Raw genomic sequence first — 24,893 nt, 5'->3', positions numbered from 1 at the left:
ATTTTTTATCTTGTGGAATACTGGGTACTAGATTACACTTCATTTGTGCAGGAGCTGTTTTATTTGTCTGCTTCTAATATAAAGCCTGCTTATTTGGCAGTTTCTCAAGTTACTCCCCTCAGGCAGTTTGAGCCAGTAAAACTAGATCCTTTCATCTCTGTGGAGCTTACTGACAACCAGCCGTCTGGTTTCCAAGGAAACAAAATCTTGGCTAGAAATAGTGAATCATTTCCAGGTCACTTTCAACATGGAGAGTGGAGCAGGAAAGCATTGGACTGAAGAGGAGGTTAAAGCCTTGCTAAGCGTCTGGTCAGAAAAAAACATAAGAAAGCAACTTCATGGAACACTAAGGAATAAAGGAATATTTATCTACATTGCTAAAAGACTACAGGAGTTAGGAGTTTGCAGAGACTGGAAACAGTGCCGTGCAAAGTATAAAAATCTGAAGTATGAATTCAGAACAGTTAAATATGCCCACAACTCTGGAGATGCCACTAAAACCATGAAGTTTTTTCATGATCTGGATGCCATACTGCAATATGAACCAGTCACACAATTAACAGAGGATGAAAACGGCAAGTGCTCTGCAACTGAGAGACAGCTGAACATAAGCACTACCACAGAAAACACTGAAGGTAAAAAATAATTTCTCTTCTATTTCTTGTCTTTGCACAAAAAACAATAAATCTGTTAAGATTAAAAGCCACATTATATAGCCCTAGAAACAGAGTTAGAACAGCAACTGACTTGATACATCCCCTGCAGATGGGGAAAAAAGAAGGTTAGCACCACCAGTGTTGAAGTCTGTAAATACAGCATAATCCTAACAAATTTCACTAACTGCTGGAAAGGTCCAGTCCTGCAGAGGCTCTGTACCTTGTGCAACTGGGTCCTAATATTCATCTAAAATTTTTTCTTTGGAATATAATTTGTAATACTTTGCAACAGGTTTTTAGAGCTTCAGTTCAAAAAGAAACTAATTATTATAGCATATACTGTATTACAAATTTCCCAACTCAATTATAAATTTGGTTTGTTTTTTTTTAAATAAATAATTACTGTCAGGTCTGAAGTCAAAGAGATGTTTAATTTTAGCATACTTTTATTACTATTTTAAGAAGATTTATCCCCTTAAATGCAATATTATTAACTGTGAAGTATGTGAATACAATGAAATGGAAATGCATGGCTTACAAAATTGTATTACATTTGTGCACTGAGTATTTGATAAACATTTTTGAAAGAAGCTATTAGTGTATTTAGTCATATAAAATTTGTTATGTTTAAAAATATATAAACAGAGACCATTCTGAAGCAAGACACAAATAATTTAAGAGACATTTTTAAACACGAAGAAATGGTGGTATTTACCAAACCAGTTGCACATCAGGTTCTGTTAAACCCCCTCAGTGTGCATAAGCATCATTAGCATTACACTGGGATTTACCATATCACAGGGAGAGGTGGAAGAGCAAGACAATTAGAGACAGGCTGAGACAATGTTTTGATCACAATTAGAATTAGGTGAGGGTTCAGGTTTGAGGCTAGATTAGGGCTGCAGTTGGTGATCTCACAGTGCCAAAAGCCCCTGTGATGCTGTTACAAGATTTCAGTCACATCCCAACTGACATCAAGAAAAAGGCCCCCCTTGGTATTCATTATTATCTACAGCAGTACTAGAATCTTTGGGGGGGAAGGAGAGATGAGAGATTCAAATCAGAACCCAATTTGCTCCCACAATGTGAAGAGGTTTGGATTAAGTTACAATTGTGAATCATTTTTACAAAACAAAAATCAATTAAAGTATAGGGGAGATTTTCAAAGGCACAAAGGGGAGTTGGATGCCTAACTCCCTTTTGTCCCTTTGCACATCTCCCTCTACAATGGAAGTGGACAGCTCTTACAGTTGGGAAAATGTGATTTTTCCCATGTTTTAAGAAAAGACTCAAATTTTTAGTTTTTAATCTTAAAGAATTTTTAAAAATTTATATGAATGTAGTTCTATGATAACGTGTCATCCATTTGAAGATATTTAGTTAAAATAAAATTGTTAAACACATGTATTGTGAATTGTACACTACTGTAATCTGTGTATTATTTAAAACAAAAATCTAAAAATGGAAGAAATTCCGGGGGGAAGATCTTAAGCTGGTATAAATTGCTATAGCTCTATTGACTTCAGTGGAGCTATGACCATTTACACCAGCTGAGGATCCACCCCGAACTCAAGGTTATCCTGCATGTTTTAAACTGCTTTGCCCAAATGGTTCGTTTTAACTTTGCTTCCTTTGAACCTTAAATCATTAAGGGGCATTTTCAATTAATGTTTCACATCTCTTACCCTTAATATCTTTAAGATAACTTCAGAAAGGACCCAATAATCAGCCAGCTTTTCTGATTAACCCCAATCCAGGGTATTAATTTAAAAAATTGTATCCTTGGTGGAACGTACTGCATTTTGGGGCATGTGAAAAATCTGATTTCAAAAGTATGATGTAATAGTGGTACATTCAAATGTCTATACAGAAAAGGAAGTAAGGGAAGCGTTTGTGCATTTGGTTTTAATTCTTCTTTATAAAAAGCACAGAAATTAAATACAGTCAACGACAATAATGTAGTAGGAATAGTTCAGAATTGAAATGCAAAAATTCACACAACCATAACTCAGCCACAACACACACATATTTAAACATAAATGTAACCTACAACTAGTATATAGGTAACAAGGGACAAACCGTGATAAGACTAGTATCTAAGAATTGTCCATTAAAATACACAAGTCAGAAAAGTCACACAATACTGCATTATGGGCCCAATCCTATTTCATTAAAGTCAGTGGGGAAATTCCCATGGAAGTGACAACTCTCAATAAGAATGTTTTTAACTGAATTTTTAAATCTATTTTCTGACACAGCATCCTTTAAAATGTATGTCCTAGACATTTTATTACTTCTCATAAAAGAAAAGATTTCATAAGAGATTTTCTGCTCTTCTGCTCATGTGTTTTGGAGGATAGGATTAAAATTCAAAATGATCTGGACAAATTGGAGAAATGGTTTGACATAAATAAGAAGTTCAATAAGGACAAATGCAAAGTACTCCACTTAAGAATGCACACATATAAAATGGGAAATGACGGCCTAGGAAGGAGTACTGCGGAGGGAGCTGGGGATTGAATGGATCACAAGCTTTAAAAAAAAAAAAAAAAAATTGTGTATATGTACACACATACACACACACACACACACACGTATATATAATAAAAATAAATATAAATAAATAAATAATAAAAATAAATTTTTATATATATATAAAATAAAAATAAAATTCTGGGATGTATCAGCAGGAGTGCTGTAAACAAGACACAAGAAGAATTCTTCCACTCTACTCTGCACTAATAAGGCCTCAACTGGAGTAATGTGTCCAGTTCTGTGCACCACCTTTCAGGAAAGATGGTAACAAACTGGAAGAAGTCCAGATGAGAGCAACAAAAGCCGATTAAAGGTCTAGAAAACATAACCTATGAGGAAAGATTGAAAAAAATTGTGTTTGTTTAGTCTAGAGAAAAGACGACCGAGGGAAGACATAACAGTTTTCAAGTACAGTAAGCCTCAGTTACGAACACCAGAGTTACAAACTAAGCGGTCAACCACACACCAATCAGGCAGCAGCAGATACACACAGAAAGCAAATACAGTACAGTTCTGTGTTAAATGTAAACTACTAATAAAAATAAAGGGAAAGTTTAAAAAAAAATTGACAAGGTAAGAAAACTGTTTTTGTGTGCTTGTTTCATTTAAATTAAGATGGTTAAAAGCAGCATTTTTCTTCTGTATATAAATTTTCAAAGCTGTATTAAGTCAATGTTCAGTTGTAAATTTTGGAAAGAACAACCACAACATTTTGTTCAGAAGTACAAACAACCTCCACTCCCGAGTTGTTTATAACTCTGCGGTTCTACCGTACCTAACAGAATGTTACAAGGAGGAGGGGGGATTTTTTTTTTCTCTCCTTAACCTCTGAGGATAGGACAAGAAGCAATGGGCTTAAAATTGCATCAAGAGAAGTTTCGGTTGGACATTAGGAAATACCTTCTACCTGTCAGAGTAGTTAAACACTGGTACAAATTGCCTAGGGTGGTTGTGAAATCACCATCATTGGGAGGTTTTTAAGAACAGGTTAGACAAACACCTGTCAGGAATGGTCTTGTTCGGGGTAGGCAACCTATGGCACGCGTGCCAAAGGCGGCACTTGACCTGATTTTCAATGGCACTCACACTGCCTGGGTCCTGGCCACCGGCCTGGGGGGGCTCTGCATTTTAATTTAATTTTAAATAAAGCTTCTTAAACATTTTAAAAACCTTATTTACTTTACATACAACAATAGTTTAGTTATATATTAAAGACTTCTAGAAAGAGACCTTCTAAAAACGTTAAAATGTATTACTGGCATGCGAAACCTTAAATAAAAGTGAATAAATGAAGACTCGGCACACCACTTCTGAAAGGTTGCTGACCCCTGGTCTAGTTATTACTTAGTCCTGCCATGAGTGCAGAGGACTAGACTAGCTGACCTACTGAGGTCCCTTCCAGTCCTACACTTCTATGATTCTATGTTTAGAAAGGTCTTTGGGGCAGACCTGAAAGAAAACACTCTTGCGGGGGGGGAGGGGGGGAAATACCACACACACACACTGCATCCATAGGAAGCCCTGTTCTCCCACAGTAGCTCTGGCACCCAGTGCCTCCCACTGATCTGAATGGGAAGGGGAGGGGAAGAAATGCAAAACAAACAAAAAAAAACCAAAAACAGTTCATACTCAAATTAAAATAGCCACAGGATGTATCTCTCCACCACAGCCAGCCCCCATTTTGTGCTGGACTTCACCCCTTTGGACCATGCAGAAAGTCTGAACACCTTTAAAAAAATCTGGGCCTAACTGCCTAAATCTCATTGCAAGTCATGGGACTTTGGGATTTAGACTCTGAAAACTGAACCCCTTTTTAATTTTGTCTAATATGGGGTTAATATCAGATATTCCAACAGCACTGTGTAAGTAATACATATATGTATACAGACTAGACATGCAGTGCAACAATATACTACCTGTGTGACAGGGTTGGGCCAGATGGCTACAGGAGAGTAACAGAAGGCAGATATATTAGCCCCAGGTTAAGTAGGTCCCTTTTCCCTGGGTAAGGTAACAGGGAAGGTCCCAGAACAATCAGGAACCTTCTGGAGACAATTAAGATGACAGGTTAATTAGAACACCTGCAGCCAATCAACAAGCTGCTAGAATCAATTAAGGCAGGCTAATCAAGGCACCTGGGTTTAAAAAGGAGCTCACTTCAGTTTGTGGTGTGCATGTAAGGAGCTGAGAGTGAGAATGCATATTGTTGGAGGACTGAGGAGTACAAGCATTATCAGACACCAGGAGGAAGGTCCTATGGGGAGGATAAAGAAGGTGTCGGGAGGAGGCCATCGGGAAGGAGCCCAGGGAGTTGCTGCTGTTGCACAGCTGTTCCACGAGGCACTCTAGACAGCTGCATTCCACAGGGCCCTGGGCTGGAACCCAGAATAGAGGGCGGGCCCGGGTTCCCTCCAAACCTCCCAACTCCTGGTCAGACACAGGAGGAGTTGACCTGGACTGTGGGCTCATGAAAATGGCCAAACTGAGGGCTGCTGTGAAGCTCCAAGGTGAGCAAATCTGCCAATAAGCGCAAGACCCACCAAGGTAGAGGAGGAACTTTGTCACACTGCCCCACAGATATCCATGGCTCAAATTGTTCAGTAGCAACAAAAATTTTTTTTTAATATTAATCAATACTAAATAAAACATAACAAGTTTATAGGATGTTTGGAAATGCTGAAAGGGATGATGGCCATTCCAACTAGGTAAGTCGTACAAATCCATCTTCTCTCCCTGGCTAATCAAAATTATTCTTCAGATTCAGTAGATTCTGAACTTCACTTAAGCATGCCTGCCTTACATACCTGTCTGGTGTTTGCTACAATAACTCTCTCAGAACTCATGGAGGGACACCATACCAAAGGTTAGCGTTCAATCAAGTAAATGTCTGTTCTGGTCCAACCTTATTAATTCAGTTTTTCCCTTATCACATTTAAAAGCTATTCTTGCAATAATTCTAGCTGTTTTATTGTTGTATAACTTGCTTTGGATAATATGGATCCATCTGGAAATGGTGTTTATTTGGGATTTTTGCTTCTGTTTTTTATTTTAAAATGACAGGCTAGTAGTATGTATATTCTGAAAAATAGACTATCCCTCACAAACAGAGGCAAAAAGGCATATATGAGCCAAAAGGGGTAAATCAGCTCTGTTCTTTACATGTATTTTAAAATTTGCTTCTAATACAGTAAAATGAATATATTAAAGTTCACTAACACATCTATCCCATTATTACAGTTACTTCCTGCCTACATTTATATGCTTGCAAGCAAACAAATTTGCCACTGTAAATTGACTGCAGTTTACACATTGTAATATCGTCTAGATAGATTTATTCCATATCTGTTTATAAGAAAATTCTTTCCCTACCCCCTTCAGGTGAAATATCAGTTGCATTAGAAGAGGATGAGGATGTCCCAGAGGATCCATTACTTTTTATTTCACATGTCAGACCAATTGAACTAGGTACAGTATGATGGTGCGGGGAGAAAAGCAAAACACTGCTATTAGATTTATTTCTCATTGCATCTTAGAAAAAACTAAAAGGAGTTAAATAATGGTGTCTTGCTAGGAACAGCTTCCATTAGCCTCAGTACATCAGCAGTCAGTTTCTGATTAATGTAACTTTACAACAGACATTATTGCTCTTTCTTCCTCCTAGTTTTAAATTTCTGCAGCCTCACGAACAACTGGATGTTAACAACTATAGGTGGCAGATGACCACGGCATGACCAATTTGTTGACTCCATATCAGCTTTCACCCTCAAAAACCAGTCCCTGCAACAGCTAATCAGATTAAGTTTATTTTAGAGTAGAGTATTTTATGAAGTACTAATTGAGGACCTGTCATATGATAGCATGTGAGGCATGTGTCATTTGTGGAATTTCTGCCAAGTCATGCAATTTCTGTACAAATTGGAAAATCTATGAGTAAATGGGCTGAGCGCAGAGGAGATCTGCAGGGATTTAACAAAGTAGAATGAACAACTCAAGACTGCAGTAGCATCCACAGCAGCTGCATCCCCATTTCACGTGGAGGTTTGGCAAGGAAATCCACAGGTCCACCAATGATCCAACAACTCAGTTGGGAACTGTCTAGTTGCAACAATGCCTTTGCTAAGGATACTCATGTTCAGCAGAGACTTGAGCAACGTAAACCATTTGCTTCCCCAGCAAGTCGTCCTCATGAACTGTTAGTCCTGCTAGTCACCAACTGATGGATCTGAAAACCCAAATATACATTTTCTCCAACACAGACCATGAGCTTTTGACTGGAACGTGAGGCATGTCTATGCTCATTAAAGTAGGAAACTTTTTCCAAATTATTAAAAACATATGAAGATTTATTACCTTAGTTGCATCCAGGGAGTTGTCTTCTAACTGGATCTGGGATTTTTAGAGCCCTTTTTTAACCCCTTTTATTTGGCACAAAAGGGGGTGAGAACTTCACTCCTGATGTATATAGCTTTGCTTACAATTCACACTCAGATCAATGATTAAGGGGATAGAGGATCTAAATGAATATTATTCTTTAGCACTTCTCTGCCATTCTCCCTATTGTACGGATGGGAAAACTGAGGCACAGAGCAGAACACTGAGTCCTGGAAGACAATCTAATTCTTTTTTAAAAACCTAGGCCAAGATTCACTCCAGGTGCTGCATTAGCAGAAGCTAGCACACATGTTGCTAGAGGGGAGTTGCAATGATACAAAACCATTGAGACTTCTTCAGCAGGAGCTGGCAGACAGCGCAAACAGCCTCAAAAGCAGGGTGGCACAGATGCCCATCATTGTTGCAACCTCTCTCTGAGAGGCTCCTATGAAGCCCTTGCTGGAAACTGAAGCTGACTCCCCAGTAGAACACGGTCATCCTTCTCAGGGCAGAATTCCCTCATGGGCATTGTGACCCTCAGGCAGGGCTGGATTAACCTTTTGTGGGCCTGACGCCAAACATATCTGTGGAACGCCATGGGGAATAATTGTAAGAAACAGTGGGGGGAGGGGGGCTGTCAGTTCACAGAGTAAGGTAGGGGCTGGGGTCAAGCACAGCTGGGCAGGGGTAGAAGTTGGCCCTGGAGTGAGGCAGGGGCCGGAGGCAAGCTGGTACCTACCTCTCTCTGCCAGGGCCATGTCCTTGGGAGCTAGTTCTCCAGCTGAGCTGCAGCTCCTCAAGGGAGCAACAGCTACTCTTCCCACCCTCTTGGTGGGCAGACTGATTGTGGTTACTTCTGTTACTGGACTTTTAGTGTCTGGTCAACTGCCAGGTCTACTTTTTGACCAGACTTTCTGGGCAAAAACCAGACACCTGGCAACAGGAGTGCTGGAACGGGGGGGGAAAAAGAGGTGTTCATGGCCCCTTTACTTTTTTCCTGCCTTAATGGCGAGTAATGGGGGGGAGCGCCACGAGGGGAAGGGCAGAGCAGAGGGTGGGGCCTTGGTCCAAGTACTGGTCATTCCCCCCACTTCTAGGGAGCTTCCAATGCTCCTGCCTGGCAACCATAATGGGCCTCTTTTGAGTGTGGGCCTGGCACAACGACACCATTGTAAACCTAGCATTGCCCTCAAGAGGGCACGTTGCTACTATTTGCACCTCCATGCAACAGCAGAGTAGGTATAAGCCCTATCTTTTATTGGTGCCCAGCATTGCAGAACCTGAGCACCTCCCAAAAAGAAAAACGACTTCACTCTTCAGTCTCTGGATTTGTTTTTAAATTCCTGCATACAGTAGAGTGGGAGTGTAGATGTAAGGGTACTATTGTGAGAAAGTTTAGGCAAAGCTTTAGCTCTGAAAACTGTGAAGTATTTAGTCTTTCATTTGTCAGTGCATAAGGCTTAGGCTCAAACCACAGTGTATGCTTTGTGAATTACCATGCTAGCAAAACCATCCCATTGACAAGATTATTTTTAGAGCTGGTTGGGAATTTTTGAAACTTTTTCCATCAAAAAAATGCTAATTTTTCAAAACCATAACTTCTTGTGAAGTCAGTTTTGACAATTTTTTTTATTTGAAAAGTTTTTGGGAAAGGTTTCAGACTTGTCAAAGCATCCCATTTCAACATTTTCTAAATGAAAAATTCTGGAGTTATGTTCAATCCACCTACCCATTGAGACCCAATCCAGAACAATTTCAAGTCATGCAAGTCTGGAAGTCTAGCTTATATGCAGTCTGATTTACCTATAGAAGTGTTGGCCAGATGCAAAAGCTAAACAATCCTCCCCCCTACCAAACTATCGCATGTTCCTTAGTCATGAATTGTGGAATGTGAAGAGTTAATGGAGGACTTTCCCATTCTGCACCTTGGGCTCTTTTCTTCCTTTCTCTCTCTAGCCAAAATGGTTGGCTCTTAGACAGCAAAATGATAGCCTCTTAAAAATATCTAAGATACAAATAGAAAGCAGACCAGCTGCCAAGGCAACTCCAATAATTTTGAGCTGCAACCACTTCAAGCTTCTTTGGTGTTCACTGTGATCCAGTGTGATTATTCCTGTGGTGCTCAACTCAACTGCAGAAGAAACAATCCCATGCTCCTCTAAGGCAAATGTAGGAAGCCTAGCTGTTAAGCCACCTGGGAGTAGTCTCTCCACCTGTAGTTTATCAATGGGCCAGCAGTTGCAGAGGTTCCTGTATGCTGACTTGGGACTTAATTATTAAAATAAAAAAGGGGAGAAATGCTACCTACTAGTAAAGCTTCCTTATGAGTAGAATGGCTTATAGAGACTCATACACAGTGACTATTCCCTCTAGACCAAGTTTATCACCGAATAGGTTTATTCACATAAGTATGCTTCACTGAATCAGACTGTGCTAGCAAAGGTCATTTTTGCCACCATACAGAACTTAATGACTTTGAAGTATCCAACCACCACAGCATGGTTTACCATTTGGAAAGGGATGGTTGTAAAGGCAAAAGTCACATAAGCACACTTATTGCAAAATTTATGCCAATTACTCTCACTTCCATGCTTGCACTTCTCTGTAAGTATTGAAATCACTAAGAAAACAAAAAAGGAAAACAATGAGTTTTCTAAATCTACAAAAACATTAGAAAGACCTAATCCTATTTCATTGTTTTAAAGGAGTACAAAATAAAATAGTTTAGTAAACTGATTTGATCAGAAAACTAATAGTAAATTCAATTAGGACTTCACAGTCTAAAATAAAACAAAATTTAAAAAAATATTGAGAATATGTTTCAGCACTAGGAAATTGTGGTATTCTTCCCCCAACCTCCCCAAAAAATTGAAAACTAGAGGTTGCTAGCAAAAGTACAATTTGAAAAACTTTTAAAATGAAGAGGAAATAAATTATCTAAATCGCTTATAAAATAAAAATATTTTTACTAATATACACAGTAAGTTCTCTGATTTGGTCACATAATAATCTTTTATATTGTACTGTATCAAGAAAATGCAAAGCTTCAAGTTATAAGAATTGGCTTCTAGTCCTACCTCTTCCATTGAGTTCTTGTGATTTTAGGCAAATGTGTGCCTCAGTTTCCCCCAACAGGGTTGTTTTGCAAGGATTAAGGCTCTAACTCTACTAATCCTGACATACACTTAACTTTGTGCACCTGTGCAAACCCAAAGGAATTACGTGTGCATAAAGTTAAGCACATGTATAAATGTTGGCAAGAATGGGGCGTAGTTTATTAGTGTTTTTACAGCTCTTTCAGATCATGATGAAAGTGTAAAGCACTACATCATAAAGTAACAGCAAATCTGTCACTCCTGAAAGTATTTTACTTGGAGTAAAAGTTAAATTTTTTTTTGAAGGTGGAGGGCAGCAAAAAAATCCTTCTCTTGAGTTAGTGCATTCTGGTTTCATTATAATATTACTGTCTTTACAAGTCAGAAAATACAGTTTTATCATTAACAACTTTATTTGATACCTTGATTTTATTTCTGTTTTTGCTCCAATGTTGTGAAGAAAAAAATAAAATATTTTCCTTCACTCTCATTCTCTCTGCCCTCCTCTACCCCACCCCACCTCATGCAGGTAACCCATACTTGTGTCTCTCTCCCACCCCACCTGATCTAGGTAACCCAACATCAATATTAGAGACGTCCAAAAATCCAGCTTTTATTCCAACGGTAGCGAACGAAGGAGGAAAACACTGGACTGTCAATGAAGTCAGAGCTCTAATACATATATGGTCAGACAAAAACATCCAGCAACAGCTTGAAGTGACAGTAAGAAATAAAAGAATATTTGAACAGGTTGCTGCTAGGCTTCAAAAATTCGGCATTGAAAGGGACTGGAAACAGTGCAGAACAAAGTATAAGAACTTAAAACATGAATACAAGAGCGTAAAAAATGCCCAAGACTCAGGGAACACAAGTAAAAGTATGAAATTTTTTAATGAACTGGATGCCATTCTGGGACACAACACTGGAGAGCAATCAAGCAAATCAGATAATGATGAAGGTGAGAGGCCTACAGAATGGATAGAAGCTAAAACAGAAAAAGACTCCTTAGGTAAGAACTTAGCTATAAAATTATTATTTACAATTATTAGTTTCCCAGCACTGATGTGACATTTAAAAAAAAATACACAGCATTTGAACATTTAAAAAATAAATGCCAAATGGAAGCATGGTAGTTAGTAAGATAATGTTTTATAATTAGATAATGTATGGTAACTTTTCATACTAGCTAATTATCTCCTGTTATATAAAAGGGATTGAGAAACTAAGATGCATAAAGGCAAGGGAGAAAAGATGGTGTTTTCAAAGGATATTTGAAAAGTGGTAGAGAAGTTAGGAGTTACTATATTAAAAAGCATCAGAGGAGTCTGTTCTTGCACCAATGACAAGATGCATTGAAAGAAGGAACACAGAAGGCAAGCATCACATGTGAAGGAAGCAAGCAGGTGAAGAGTGTGGGTCTGTCTACACTGCAATTAAACACCCATGGCCCATGTCAACTGACTCAGGCTTCTGGGGCTCAGGCTAAGGGGCTATTTAATTACAGTGTAGAGGTTCAGACTCAGGCTAGGGCCTGGGGAACGTTTACACTGCAATTAAACAGCGCTGCAGCCCAAGCTCAAGTCAGCTGGCATCGGCCATCCATGGGTTTTTAATTGCAGTGTAGACATACCCTGAAAGACAAAAAGACTGGTCCATGATCTAGTTCAGAGGTTCTCAATCAGGGGTACACATACCCCTGGGTTTACACAGAGGTGTTCTAGGGGGTACATCAACTCATATAGATATTTGCCTAGTTTTACAACAGGCTACATAAAAAGCACTAGTGAAGTAATTACAGACTAAAAGAAAAGGCGTACTTCTGGCACCTTACAGACTGACAAATTTATTTGAGCATAAGCTTTAGTGGAGCTACAGCTCACTTCATCGGATGCATACAGTGGAAAATACAGTGGGGATTTTATTTACACAGAGAACAAGAAACAAGGGGTGTTACCATACACACTAAGGAGAGTGATCAGGTAAGGTGAGCTATTACCAGCAGGAGAGAAAAGAAACCTTTTGTAGTGATAATCAAGGTGGGCCATTTCCAGCAGCTGACAAGAACCTGTGAGCAACAGTAGGGGGGAAAATAAACATGGGGAAATATAGTTTTACTTTGTGTAATGACACATCTAAACTCACAGTCTTTATTCAAGCCTAAGCTAATGGTGTCCAGTTTGCAAATTAATTCCAATTCAGCAGTCTCTCGCTGGAGTCTGTTTTTGAAGTTTTGTTGTTGAAGAATTGCCACTTTTACGTCTGTAATCGAGTGACCAGAGAGATTGAAGCGTTCTCTGACTGGTTTTTGAACGTTATAATTCTTGACATCCATTTATTCTTTTATGTAGAGACTGTCCGGTTTGGCCAAGGTACGTGGCAGAGGGGCATTGCTGGCACATGATGGCATATATCACATTGGTAGATGTGCAGGTGAAGGAGCCTCTGATAATGTGGCTGATGTGATTAGGCCCTATGATGGTGTCCCCTGAATAGGTATGTGGACAAAGTTGGCAACGGGCTTTGTTGCAAGGATAGGTTCCTGGGTTAGCGTTTTTGTTGTGTGGTTGCTGGTGAGTATTTGCTTCAGGTTGGGGGGCTGTCTGTAAGCAAGGACTCGCCTGTCTCCCAAGATCTGTGAGAGTGATGGGTTGTCCTTCAGGATAGGTTGTAGATCCTTGATGATGCATTGGAGAGGTTTTAGTTGGGGGCTGAAGGTGACAGCTAGTGGCGTTCTGTTGTTTTCTTTTTTGGGCCTGTCCTGTAGTAGGTGACTTCTGGGTACTCTTCTGGCTCTGTCAATTTGTTTCTTCACTTCAGCAAGTGGGTATTGTAGTTGTAAAAATGCTTGATAGAGATCTTGTAGGTGTTTGTCTCTGTCTGAGGGGTTGGAGCAAATGCGGTTGTATCGCAGAGCTTGGCTGTACACAATGGATCGTGTGGTGTGGTCAGGGTGAAAGCTGGAGGCATGTAGGTAGGAATAGCGGTCAGTAGGTTTCCAGTATAGGGTGGTGTTTATGTGACCATTGTTTATTAGCACTGTAGTGTCCAGGAAGTGGATCTCTTGTGTGGACTGGACCAGGCTGAGGTTGATGGTGGGATGGAAATTGTTGAAATCATGGTGGAATTCCTCAAAGGTTTCTTTTCCATAGGTCCAGATGAAGATCTCCTCAATGTAGCACAAGTAGAGTCATTAGGGGACGAGAGCTGAGGAAGTGTTGTTCTAAGTCAGCCATAAAAATGTTGGCATACTGTGGGGCCATGTGGGTACCCACAGCAGTGCCACTGATTTGAAGGTATACATTGTCCCCAAATGTGAAATAGTTGTGGGTGAGGACAAAGTCAAAGTTCAGCCACCAGGTTTGCCGTGACATTATCGGGGATACTGTTCCTGATGGCCTGTAGTCCATCTTTGTGTGGAATGTTGGTGTAGAGGGCTTCTACATCCATAGTGGCTAGGATGGTGTTTTCAGGGAGATCACCGATGGACTGTAGTTTCCTCAGGAAGTCAGTGTTGTCTCGAAGATAGCTAGGAGTGCTGGTAGTGTAGGGTCTAAGGAGGGAGTCTACATAGCCAGACAATCCTGCTGTCAGGATACCAATACCTAAGATGATGGGGCATCCACAATTTCCAGGTTTATGCATCTTGGGTAGCAGATAGAATACCCCTGGTCAGGGTTTTAGGGGTGTGTCTGTGCGGATTTACTCTTGTGCTTTTTCAGGGAGTTTCTTGAGCAGATGGTGTAGTTTCTTTTGGTAACCCTCAGTGGGATCAGAAGGTAATGGCTTGTAGAATGTGGTGTTCGATAGCTGGCTAGCAGCCTCTTGTTCATATTCTGACCTATTCATTATAATGAGAGCACCTCCTTTGTCAGCCTTTTTGATTATGATGTCAGAGTTGTTTCTGAGGCTGTGGATGGCATTGTGTTCTGCACGGCTGAGGTTATGGGGCAAGTGATGCTGCTTTTTCACAATTTCAGCCCGTGCACGTTGGCAGAAGCACTCTATTGTAGAAGTCCAGTCTGTTGTTTTGACCGTCAGGAGGAGTCCACCCAGAATCCTCCTTTTTGTAGTGTTGGTAGGAAGGTCTCTGTGGGTTAGTATGTCGTTCAGAGGTGTGTGGGAAATATTCCTTGAATCGGAGACATCAAAAATAGGATTCTAGGTCACCGCAGAACTGTACCATCATAGGGCCTAATCACATCAGCCACACTCTCAGAGGCTCGTTTGCCTCCACATCTACCAATGTGATATGTGCCAGCAATGCCCCTCTACCATGTACATTGACCAAACTGGACAGTCTCTACGTAAAAGAATAAATTGACACAAATCAGACGTCAAGAATTATAATATTCAAAAACCAGTTGGAGAACACCTCAATCTCTCTGGTCACTTGATTACAGACCTAAAAGTGGCAATTCTTCAACTTCAAAAACAGATTCCAACGAGAGACTGCTGAATTGGAATTAATTTGCAAATTGGACACCATTAACTTAAGCTTGAATAAAGACTGAGTGGATGTGTCATTACACAAAGTAAAACTATTTCCCCATGTTTATTTCCCTCCCTACTGTTCCTCACAGGTTCTTGTCAACTGCTGGAAATGGCCCACTCTGATTATCACTACAAAAGGTTTTTTTCTCTCTCCTGCTGGTAATAGCTCACCTTACCTGATCACTCTCTCTATTTTCCACTGCGTGCATCTGATGAAGTGAGCTGTAGCTCACGAAAGCTTTTGCTCAAATAAATCTGTAGGCTCTAAGGTGCCACAAGTACTCCTTTTCTTTTTGCAGATACAGACTAACACAGCTGCTACTCTGAAACCTGTCATTACAGACTAAAATTTTCATACAGGTGACAACTTGTTTATACTGATCTATATACCATACACTGAAATGTAAGAATATTTATATTCCAATTGATATTTGTGGAAAAAATGAGAAAGTAAGCAATTTTTCATTGATAGTGTGGTGTGACAATTTTGTATTTTTATGTCTGATTTTAGTCTGGTTGTAAGCAAGTATTTTTTAAGTGAGGTGAAACTCTGGGGTATGCAAGGAAAATCAGACTCATGAAAGGGGTACAGTAGTCTGGAAAGGTTGAGAGCCACTGATCTAGTTAACAATGCCACCCCTCTCAACTTTTGAACTCACTTCCTCCTTTGGTCCAAAACAGTCTAAATCTGTTGACCTTTAGGGCAAATTGTCTAGTCTTCTAAGCTTTGTGAAAAAGAGGAAGAATTGTGAAGTTTGTGAGTGGAATGGTGGTAAGATCTGTGTTTATTTTCTCCTTGGTCACTGTTGGCTAGCAATATTGGGTGAAATTGCTGTAATTAACAGGTTTGTTTATTTGTATTTGTCAAGGGAACCCACAAGCCTGTTTTAGACCCTTTTCATTTTTAACAAATTAAAGAACCTGTAAAAGGTAACGTAAAGTAAAACTTCCATAACTACAGAATTATTCCAAAATGTGTTACCCTAATTCAATATATTATTTACACAGAAATGCCTGGAGACACAGGTGAAGAGGACTCTGTTAGTAATATGTCAGAAGATTTACGGGTCACAAATATAGAGCAAGTTTCTGACACAGGTAAATAAAAATTCCTATTTTACATAAACTCCTCAATTTAGTAAGCCAATTCATATCTGAAAAACCACTGGAGAGATATTCTGAAACACTAATTGGACAACGTAATGGTCTACAAATCCTTTAAGTAGAAGAGAATGCCAGCACCTTATGTAGTGACATCTATGCTTTTCATTAATTCAGTGTGCGTTATACATTTATAGTGCTCCCTGACAAATTCAAAGAAGACAAGTCTGTAAGAAATCTTTTAGAAGATCTAGGTGCCACACATATAAAGGAAGAAGATGATATTGGTTTAGGTGAGTCAAATGGAACTTACCTTTATTTCTTTTTGTTTTACGTAAACCCTGTCAGTCCAAGATTCGGAATTATTATATGCTATGGTATAACTAAGTATGATGTTTTACTTCCCATTCATAGTAAAGTTAGAGAAGAGGTCAAAATCTCATAATAAAAAACCCACAAAATACACCATATGCTTCTTACAGTACTCTATACTCACATATTCTTTGCAAAGATTCAGGACTAAATATTGTCTGGCGGGGGTGAAGGGGAAGCTTAACACCTAACTGGAAAGATGTGGGAATGCCTTTGTATTGCCTTGAGTATTTCCAGTGAAGGAAACTCCATGACCTCCTTTGGCAGCCTTAAGCACAGCATTCAGCCTTTAAGCAGAGCATGCTCAAAAAATTTTAAATGTCAAATTTAAATCTTCTGACAGATAAGGTTTCTGTAACCATTACTTCAGAGAATCTGGCAGCTTCGCATGTACCAAAAGGGAAAGCTGAGTGATAGACATGAGATTACTTCTTGTGATTAACCAGATGCTCTATTGGACAGAATTGCTCTTGCCCATCTACCAATGGCAGAGAACTGCACTCTATTAATTTAAATTCACTAAAATTCTGCCTGTGTAATAAAAGCACATAATTACACCCTTTACAGATCCCCATGACAAACAGCATGCTCAGATTCTAAGGTAAGGAAAAACAGGCTGTCATTTCCCATAAAAATCTAATTTGAGAGACAGAATGTAAGAATAGTTCTTGTGGATCAGAGTTAAAGCTATCTGTAAAATGTGTAAAGTGACATTTTACATGCTGATATCTTATCTGAATGCATGAACCCAAAGGATAAGGGAATTCTAGGCAGAGCTGGTTGTGCCACATATAATTAAGAGACTTTCCATTATAAGACCCTGCTTTCAGTTGCACAGAACTCTGCCAACTTTAACCTTTTGGGCTGAAATTTTCCATGACAAGTAACCATTGTGTCATGATGCGCGCACACACACACCCCCCCACACACACACACACACAACTTAATTAAGGCTGCAAAAACAACCTTAATTCTGGCATTTCCTAACTTTTCAGTGCTTGACTTCACAATCTTTTTTTAAAATGTAGTGTTTTGTTTTATGTAATGTGTATATACGTTACCTTAGTCATTGCCATTTTAATCACTGGAAAAAAAACTATGAATTCCTTCTTGCAAAATTTCATTTAGTAGTTTGGCAGAACTGTGATTGAGTGAGCATTTACATTTCAAAAACTACTGTTTTCAAGTGTAATTCTGCTAAAAACCGCCTCTTGGATGACACTTTGCACACAGTTTCTTATTCCAGAAAAGAATTCTATCCTGCACTTCCCCAGTTCAAACAAGAAAGAGTTTAATTATTCTAAATACAGAAGATAATGCCACTCAGATTTTTGTTACTTTGCTAACGAAATGAGGTGGGAAAAAGAATGATTTTTACATTATGAAATTATGGAGGTCTTTTGTTCTTTTTGCAGTAGTACCTTTTGATATTTTCAAAATGAACATATAGTGAGAAACTGATGGTTGAAGCACTAGTATGCAGCCTTGTGCAGTCGAGTACTTCATAGATTCCTATGCTGATGAATAAGATTAAGACTGTCACGGTTATTTTTAGTAAAAGTCACAGACAGCTCGCGGGCAATAAATAAAAATTCATGGAAACCCTTGACCTCTCTGTGACTTTTACTAAAAATAATGGGGGGAGGGGGGTTGGCAGGGGAGGACTGAAGCCTGAGCCCCATAGGGGGCAGGGAGAAGAGAGCCAGAGCCCTGCTGCAGTGGGGAGTCCAACACACGCTGCGGCTGAGAGCTCTGCACCCCATGAGCTCTGCACCTCATCACTCCAGTGCTGAAGTGGAAAATGTCATAGAGATCTCTGAAAGCCACGAAATCCGCGACATAAGTCTTATCCTTACTGATGAACAACGATGAGGTGAACACAGAGTGCTCCTCAGCTGGTATAAGTTGTCCCAGCTATATTGAAATCAATAGATCTAGGACAATTTACACCAGCTGAGAATCTGCCACTGGTCCTTTACAAATACTCCATACTCAACAGAATATTACCAAAAGATTGTGTGCATCAAATAGGCACATGTTTATTGGACAGACTCAGATGTTGTAGTTTAAATAAAAATACCTTAAAAAAAATGAAACTACATTTGCAAAGAAAGGTTAATACTGCATTTTATATTCACAAAAATAGGGAAATTCAGGTAACCTTTCATCAGACGGTCACATCTAGGCATCTTCCTAATTATTACATACACGCACCCCTTTTGAAGTTTGATGCATACCAGAGTTTCCTAGATATTACTTACCGTATATACTCAATCATAAGCCGGTTCGTTTATAAGTTGACTCCCCCCAAAATGGATAAGTAAAAATGGAAAATTTTTATGATCCATGTATAAGCTGACCCTATAATTCAGGGGTCGGCAAACTTTGACTCCCGGGCCACCAGGATAAGCTGCTGGCAGGCCGAGATGGTTTGTTTACCTCAACCGTCCGCAGGCATGGAGGTAAACCTAAATAAACAAAGTGTCCCGGCATGCCAGCTGCTTATCCTAACGCGCCGGGACAGCAACTGGTGGGGAAATTTTTTTTTGGGGGGGGGGGTCAGGGGAGTAACCCCTGTGACCACCCCCACCATGACCCCACCCCAGCCCAGGACCCCTACACTCTCCCCATTCCATCCCTTCCCACCTTATCTGGGGAGGGCCAGGGGAGGATGTTCCAGCAGGCTGGGGTGGGAGGTGTGGCCATAGCCTGCTCTGGTGGGTGGCACCGAGTGGTGGAGCTGCAGCTGCTTCAGAGGCTGGGAGGGGGGGGAGGGGGGGGCAGCGTGGCCAGAAGCGGAGAGACTCTGGCCCCGCCTCTTCCCTTCTGGCTGTGCTGCCTCTCCTTGCCTCCTCTATTGCGGGGAGGGGCTGTGTCCCACGTCTCCCCCTCTGTATACCCATTCATAAGCCGACCCCCTTCTCTAATACTTCCCCTTTTTTACTAAAAAAATTCAGCTTATGAATGAGTATATACGGTACTTTTAAGCTTATGGCTCAGATTCATCTCTCACTTTGTTATGAGAAGAAAATGAAATAGTGTTAGTCAAAATCCTGATCTAATTGCCTCAGTGCCCATTTCAGCATAACTACAAATTAGTTGAGGGTTCTCAATTTGTCTTCCCCCTCCTCCCCTCCAAAAAAGTATAGTCTCTAAATAATGCCTACTTTTAGAAGTACCAGGCCACACATACCTCTACTTGTAGGAATTCTTCCAAAAATAGTCGCTCCTTAATCATCTTTTTCTAATAATTTCTCCATTTCACCTTTGCATTCCATTAGCGGTCTCAATGGATTTTCTAGCAGAGGATGCCAAAGTAAGGCATTTATTACAAAAGTGTCTTAATTTTAGGCAATAAAAGCCTAAGACAGTGGTTTTCAACCTTCTGGGGCTCAGGACCACTAGTAAATGTTTATGGCCTGTTGCAACCTAATAAACAGTCTTGAGGGGGAGACCCTGGAGTGGTTTTGGTCAGCTCCTGACCCCCCAGATGGGGGGTTGGGTCCTGCCCAGCACTTACCCCACAGTGACAATTCCTGTGCTGTGGGGCTGGCTGGGCTTGGCTCCCAACTCCAGCCACTGCAACTTCTGGGGTTGCAGTGCCACTCAGGTTTGGCCCAGTCAGGGAGGCAAGGCCAAATTTGTGAGAGTGGAGTTATGACCTAGCTCACAGGTCTACCAGGGCTCCCGCCATCATGACAGCTGGGCTAAAACTGAGTGGCACTAGGACCCCGGAGGTTGCAGTGCCTAGAGCAGGGAGGCGAGCCCAGCCAGCCCTGAGAGACAGGAGCTACCACACAACCCTTTGAAACATTCTGGCAACTCAATTTTGGGTCATGACCCAGAGGTTGAGAAACCATGGCCCAGGAGAGTCTAAATCCATTGTTAAGTTTTGTTTATTCTGCTCCAGGGCATGAACTAGTCATATTTTTCATGAATCCATATCAAACACTAAATATATATTTATTTTCAGTGATTTTTTTTTTTAAGACAACTTTTAGGCAGGGTTCATTCTAGAAATGTATTCAGAGTGGACAATTACTTCTACTCATACAAAGGGTGAAACTGAATTCACGCAGAGGCAAAACTAGTCTATTCTGACCCGGTATATCAAATTTTGCATAGACCTATCTATCAAGACCATGGATGAGGTCCTTACAATATTAAGTACTTGCTTTAATTTTATAATTTCTCTTAGTCTTGTTATATGAAAGATCAGTGAAAAAAGAAAAGAAGCTTCCAAAAGGCTATTTCTTTTTTTTTTTTTTTAATCTTTCTTAGGGCTTCCCCCACCCTTTTGATTTTACTATAAGGCAAGTTCAAGCAGATCTGTAGGTAATCTTCCTGAGATAAGTTCCTAGGCCATGACTTTAAAAACACTGTGCTTAAAGTTAGGTGCTTAAATCCATACATATCGGACACCCAAATAAATGGCCTCTTTATGGCTGCTGCTGGGTGCTCAGGACTTTTGGCAAGACAGGTGACAGATACAGATTTCGGATCCTAACATAGTGCATTTCAGCAAAATGGGGTAGGCAGAGTACTGGATGTTTTCTGTTTCAGTCACTTGGATAGTCAAATAATGCATACGTTCACAGAGTCTCAGCCCTACGTACACAGTGCCACAGATCTGCCCAGCATTTTATTTTCTCTGAAAAGCTGCAAGGAATTTTTACAAGGTTGGTAATCTAGGAATAAAGAGTTTCTTCAGGATTTACCCTGCAGCAATGTTCCCTAGTTTCGACATCTTCAGGTTCTTAGGCAGCCAATTTGTGCTACAGATGACGAACATGAGACTGAAATTTATGAAACAGACTCCTAATTCCTGCCCACAAACCGAAGAAAATGGGATGTGTAGAGATGGTCTATGAAGGAATGGAGAAGATGACTGGAGAAGCTGCTACTACACTGCTCTAATCCCCAATGAACACAGCATGAACACTTGCTTCATACCAAGCTGATCATGCATAAAGTAAAGATTGAATGTGGCTATTGGCAAATGCTCATAACTTGGTTTGACTAACCAGTGTTGATGGAGCCAAGGCGTATTAGAACTAAGGTAAAAGAGTGTGCTTGATGTTTGCTCTGTGTAGATGGGGTCTAAAAGTCTATGTCTACACAGCAGTTGGGAGAGAGATGCCCAGCACAGATAGACAGACCTTGCTAGTGTGCAAATAGCTAAATAGCATTGACGCTATGGCTTGGGCAGCAACTCAGACTTTCAAGCCTACCTGACCCCATCGGTTTGAGCTCAGTTGGCTAACCAGAGCTGCAACATCAACACTGCTATATTTAGCACACCAGCTTAAACGGAGCTAGTGAAAGTTTGCCTGCCCAGGCTGAGAGGTTCTCTTCCAGCAGCAGTGCAAACATACCCAGAGTGCCCTTCACTAAACTTTTAGCAGTAATTTCAGAAAAAGCTGACACAGTCTAGATTCTTGGCTCACAGGAAATGAGCATTATGATGTTGCTTTGCTTTAGCCTTAGCCTTCTGTACAACATTCACAATTGACAAAGGCAAAACAAGTCCACACTGATTTTTTTGGTACATTTTTAATAACTTGTTAAAGCTACAGATCACATTTTGTTGATTAATGTTTAACGGTAGTGTTCTCCAATGGACTGAGAACAGGCCTAGAAGCCAGCCACTGACCCGTTCTACAGCCTCGTGCTTTTACCCTCTATCAGTTTCTTCAGCTGCATAATAAGGATACGAATAAATTCTTGCCTCATTTGCCAGTCACAAAGGGAGCGCCACCAAATGGAAGAGAACCAATTAAATGGGAGACAAGCACTCCTCCCCATCCCGGAGAAAAACAAACATAGACGCATGTCAGCAGTAGCCAGCAGAGAAAAAGGCAAGTCATGGTAGCACAATGTAAACAAATGGCACATTTTTAGAATGTGTCTTGTTTGTGGATTGCAAGTGTAGCATTCTCCTCTACTGTCAGTCTTCCATCACAGACACTGTGAACATGGCATCACAATGCACTACCACTGAAAAGGCAGACTATGCATTTCTTGCCCTTTTTCAGTCTGATTCAATGCCCACTGAAGTCAGTCCATGGAAGTCATTGGACCAAACCCTTTACCAGAATCACTATATTGCCACCTTATAAAATGCACACATGCATTGTCAGTTCATTATTATTTTCTGTTACTGTTGTACCTAGAGGCCCCAAATGAGATGACACTGTACAAACACATAGTAAGAAATAGTAGTTCCCCCAAAGAGCTTACCATCTAAATAATTCATTGATGTCAATTCCATTCCCTAACTTAAACTGACCAATTATAAATCACATGGTATTTATTCTAACCAGAAGAATCTTTTTAATGATATCCCAGGTTTGTTTCAGTGTTGCCATCATATTTTTTAGCCAACAGTCCAAGAGAGCAAAACATTTAAGTGAATTAACAATGAGAGTTATTACTCGAATAGCATGAATTTGCTATTACAGAAGCTCTGGTGTGTGGGTGGTTATGTTTAAGACATAAATTAAGACACTAATTATAAAAAAAAAATACTAAATTATATGAATTTACACAGAAATCCCTGAAGATAAAGAGGACTTCATTAATTTCACCCCAAAAGACTTGGAACCGACACATATAAAGAGAGAGACAATTGACATAGGTAAGGTAAGAGTTTTCCATAATAATCTTGGAAGTCTATCCCATTTTAGTGGAGAATTATGCTGTTCTATGAAGTCAAGTTAACATTTTTAAAGGGTTCAGTAGCGCAAATACAGTTTTTGTTTTATCACACCATTTAATTGTACATACACAAGATTCCCCTAAAAATGCTAATTTACAAATCACGAATTAAAAAAAGAACACAGTTACACTTTACAGTACTATGTTGGACATAAATACTTTTTGTATTTGATGTGCACACAAATACCATCTTATTTTATCCAAAAACTAGAAAGTATTGGCCAAACACCTAAAACAGTTGCCACTCAACAGCAGTGGCCATTTTAGGACTATTCAGGCTTTTCAAACCATTTTATGCTAGTGCAGTTCTTTTAAGAAATGTATGTATGGATCACAATCCAATAATTGCAATAGAGATGTTATGACTTATTTAGTAAGAAATTTAATTCAAATCACTAATTTATAAATGCGTATCTCATGTCAAGCATTTGAGAAAAAATGGCCTAATTAAAAACAGATTTGCAAACAGTTGGTCATAGAAGTAGACGAGAAATACTGATGTTTCAGAATCAATGAGCATAGAAGCCAGGTAAGGACAAAACCAAGTCACATTTGGGATTAAAGGGTACAAGGCTGATCTAGAATCTACAGGTCTCCCACATGGCATCAAAATGCGCTAAAATACCACAGGTTTACACCACAATGATTACAGGTCTAGAAAACATGACCTAGGAGGAAAGATAAAACAAACTTAATTGTTTCAGTCTGGAGAAGAGAAGACTGAGGGGGAAAACCTGATAGTCTTCAAGTACATAAAAGGTTGTTATAAAGAAGAGGGTAATAAATTGTTCTCCTTAACCACGGAGGACAGGACAAGTAGTAATGGGTTTAAATTGCAGCAAGGGAGATTCAGGTTAGATACTAGGAAAAACTTACTAATTGTAAGCATAGTTAAGCACTAGAACAATTTACCTAGAGGTTGTAGAATCTCAGTCATTGGAGGCTTTTAAGAAAAGGTTACACAAACACCTGTCAGGGATAGTTCTGCCTCGGTGCAGGGGACTGGACTAGATGACCTAGCAAGGTCCCTCCCAGTCTACATTTCTACGACAACCACAACTACATCAAAGCAATTCTATGAAGGCGACATTGTATGGGGAGACAAAACTATATTGAGACCAGGGCAAAACAACATCCATCTAGGTTCAGAGACACAGCCAAGTCACATGAATGCAGCAAGAACTTTTCATGTAGAAAGATCCTGTGAATAATAAGATGTCATGTGAATACTTTCATTTGCGTACTATGCAAATCAATTGGTTTTCTGTTCCTGTCATGCAATATCCATTCCAGAATATGAATCATTTAAAGACAGCAGTGCACAAATAGGTTAAAAACACAACATGGTTGAGAGGAATGAGCATGGGATTAGAATGCAGGAATTCCTATCACTGACTCACTGGGTTGCCTTGGTCAGGTCATTTAAAAGCATAAGAATCACCATACGAATCGGACCAGTGGTCCTCTGGTTCAGTACAACAGTAGCTAGTCCTACATTTCAGAGGAAAGTGCAAAGATTCCCATAAAGGGCAATTATGGAATAATTTGCTAATTT

The 24,893-nt window shown here is 40.0% G+C and overlaps 2 protein-coding genes across 6 annotated transcripts in view; one reads left to right on the top strand and one right to left on the bottom strand.

Annotated features, from left to right (window-relative positions):
- Positions 1-24,893, bottom strand: part of PPAT (phosphoribosyl pyrophosphate amidotransferase) — a 69,668-nt gene that overhangs the window by 26,657 nt on the left and 18,118 nt on the right. The gene's annotated exons all lie outside the window — the stretch shown is intronic.
- Positions 245-24,893, top strand: part of LOC141986641 (multifunctional protein ADE2) — a 60,348-nt gene continuing 35,699 nt past the window's right edge. For 2 of the 5 annotated variants that reach the window (XM_074951361.1, XM_074951357.1), the window contains exons 1-6: positions 245-635; positions 6,570-6,656; positions 11,187-11,666; positions 16,157-16,246; positions 16,447-16,542; positions 23,172-23,258. In XM_074951361.1, coding sequence (XP_074807462.1) covers positions 248-635; positions 6,570-6,656; positions 11,187-11,666; positions 16,157-16,246; positions 16,447-16,542; positions 23,172-23,258 — 1,228 coding nt within the window. In that variant the 5' untranslated portion in view covers positions 245-247. The remainder of the gene's footprint in view (positions 636-6,569; positions 6,657-11,186; positions 11,667-16,156; positions 16,247-16,446; positions 16,543-23,171; positions 23,259-24,893) is intronic. The other 3 variants (XM_074951358.1, XM_074951359.1, XM_074951360.1) reach the window with 3 other exon arrangements.

The sequence above is a fragment of the Natator depressus genome, chromosome 4 (genome assembly GCF_965152275.1).
Source record: "Natator depressus isolate rNatDep1 chromosome 4, rNatDep2.hap1, whole genome shotgun sequence".
NCBI classification, from domain to species: Eukaryota; Metazoa; Chordata; order Testudines; family Cheloniidae; genus Natator; species Natator depressus.
The sequence above is the reverse complement of the archived record's forward strand: the minus strand, read 5'-3'. Positions and strand labels throughout refer to the sequence as shown.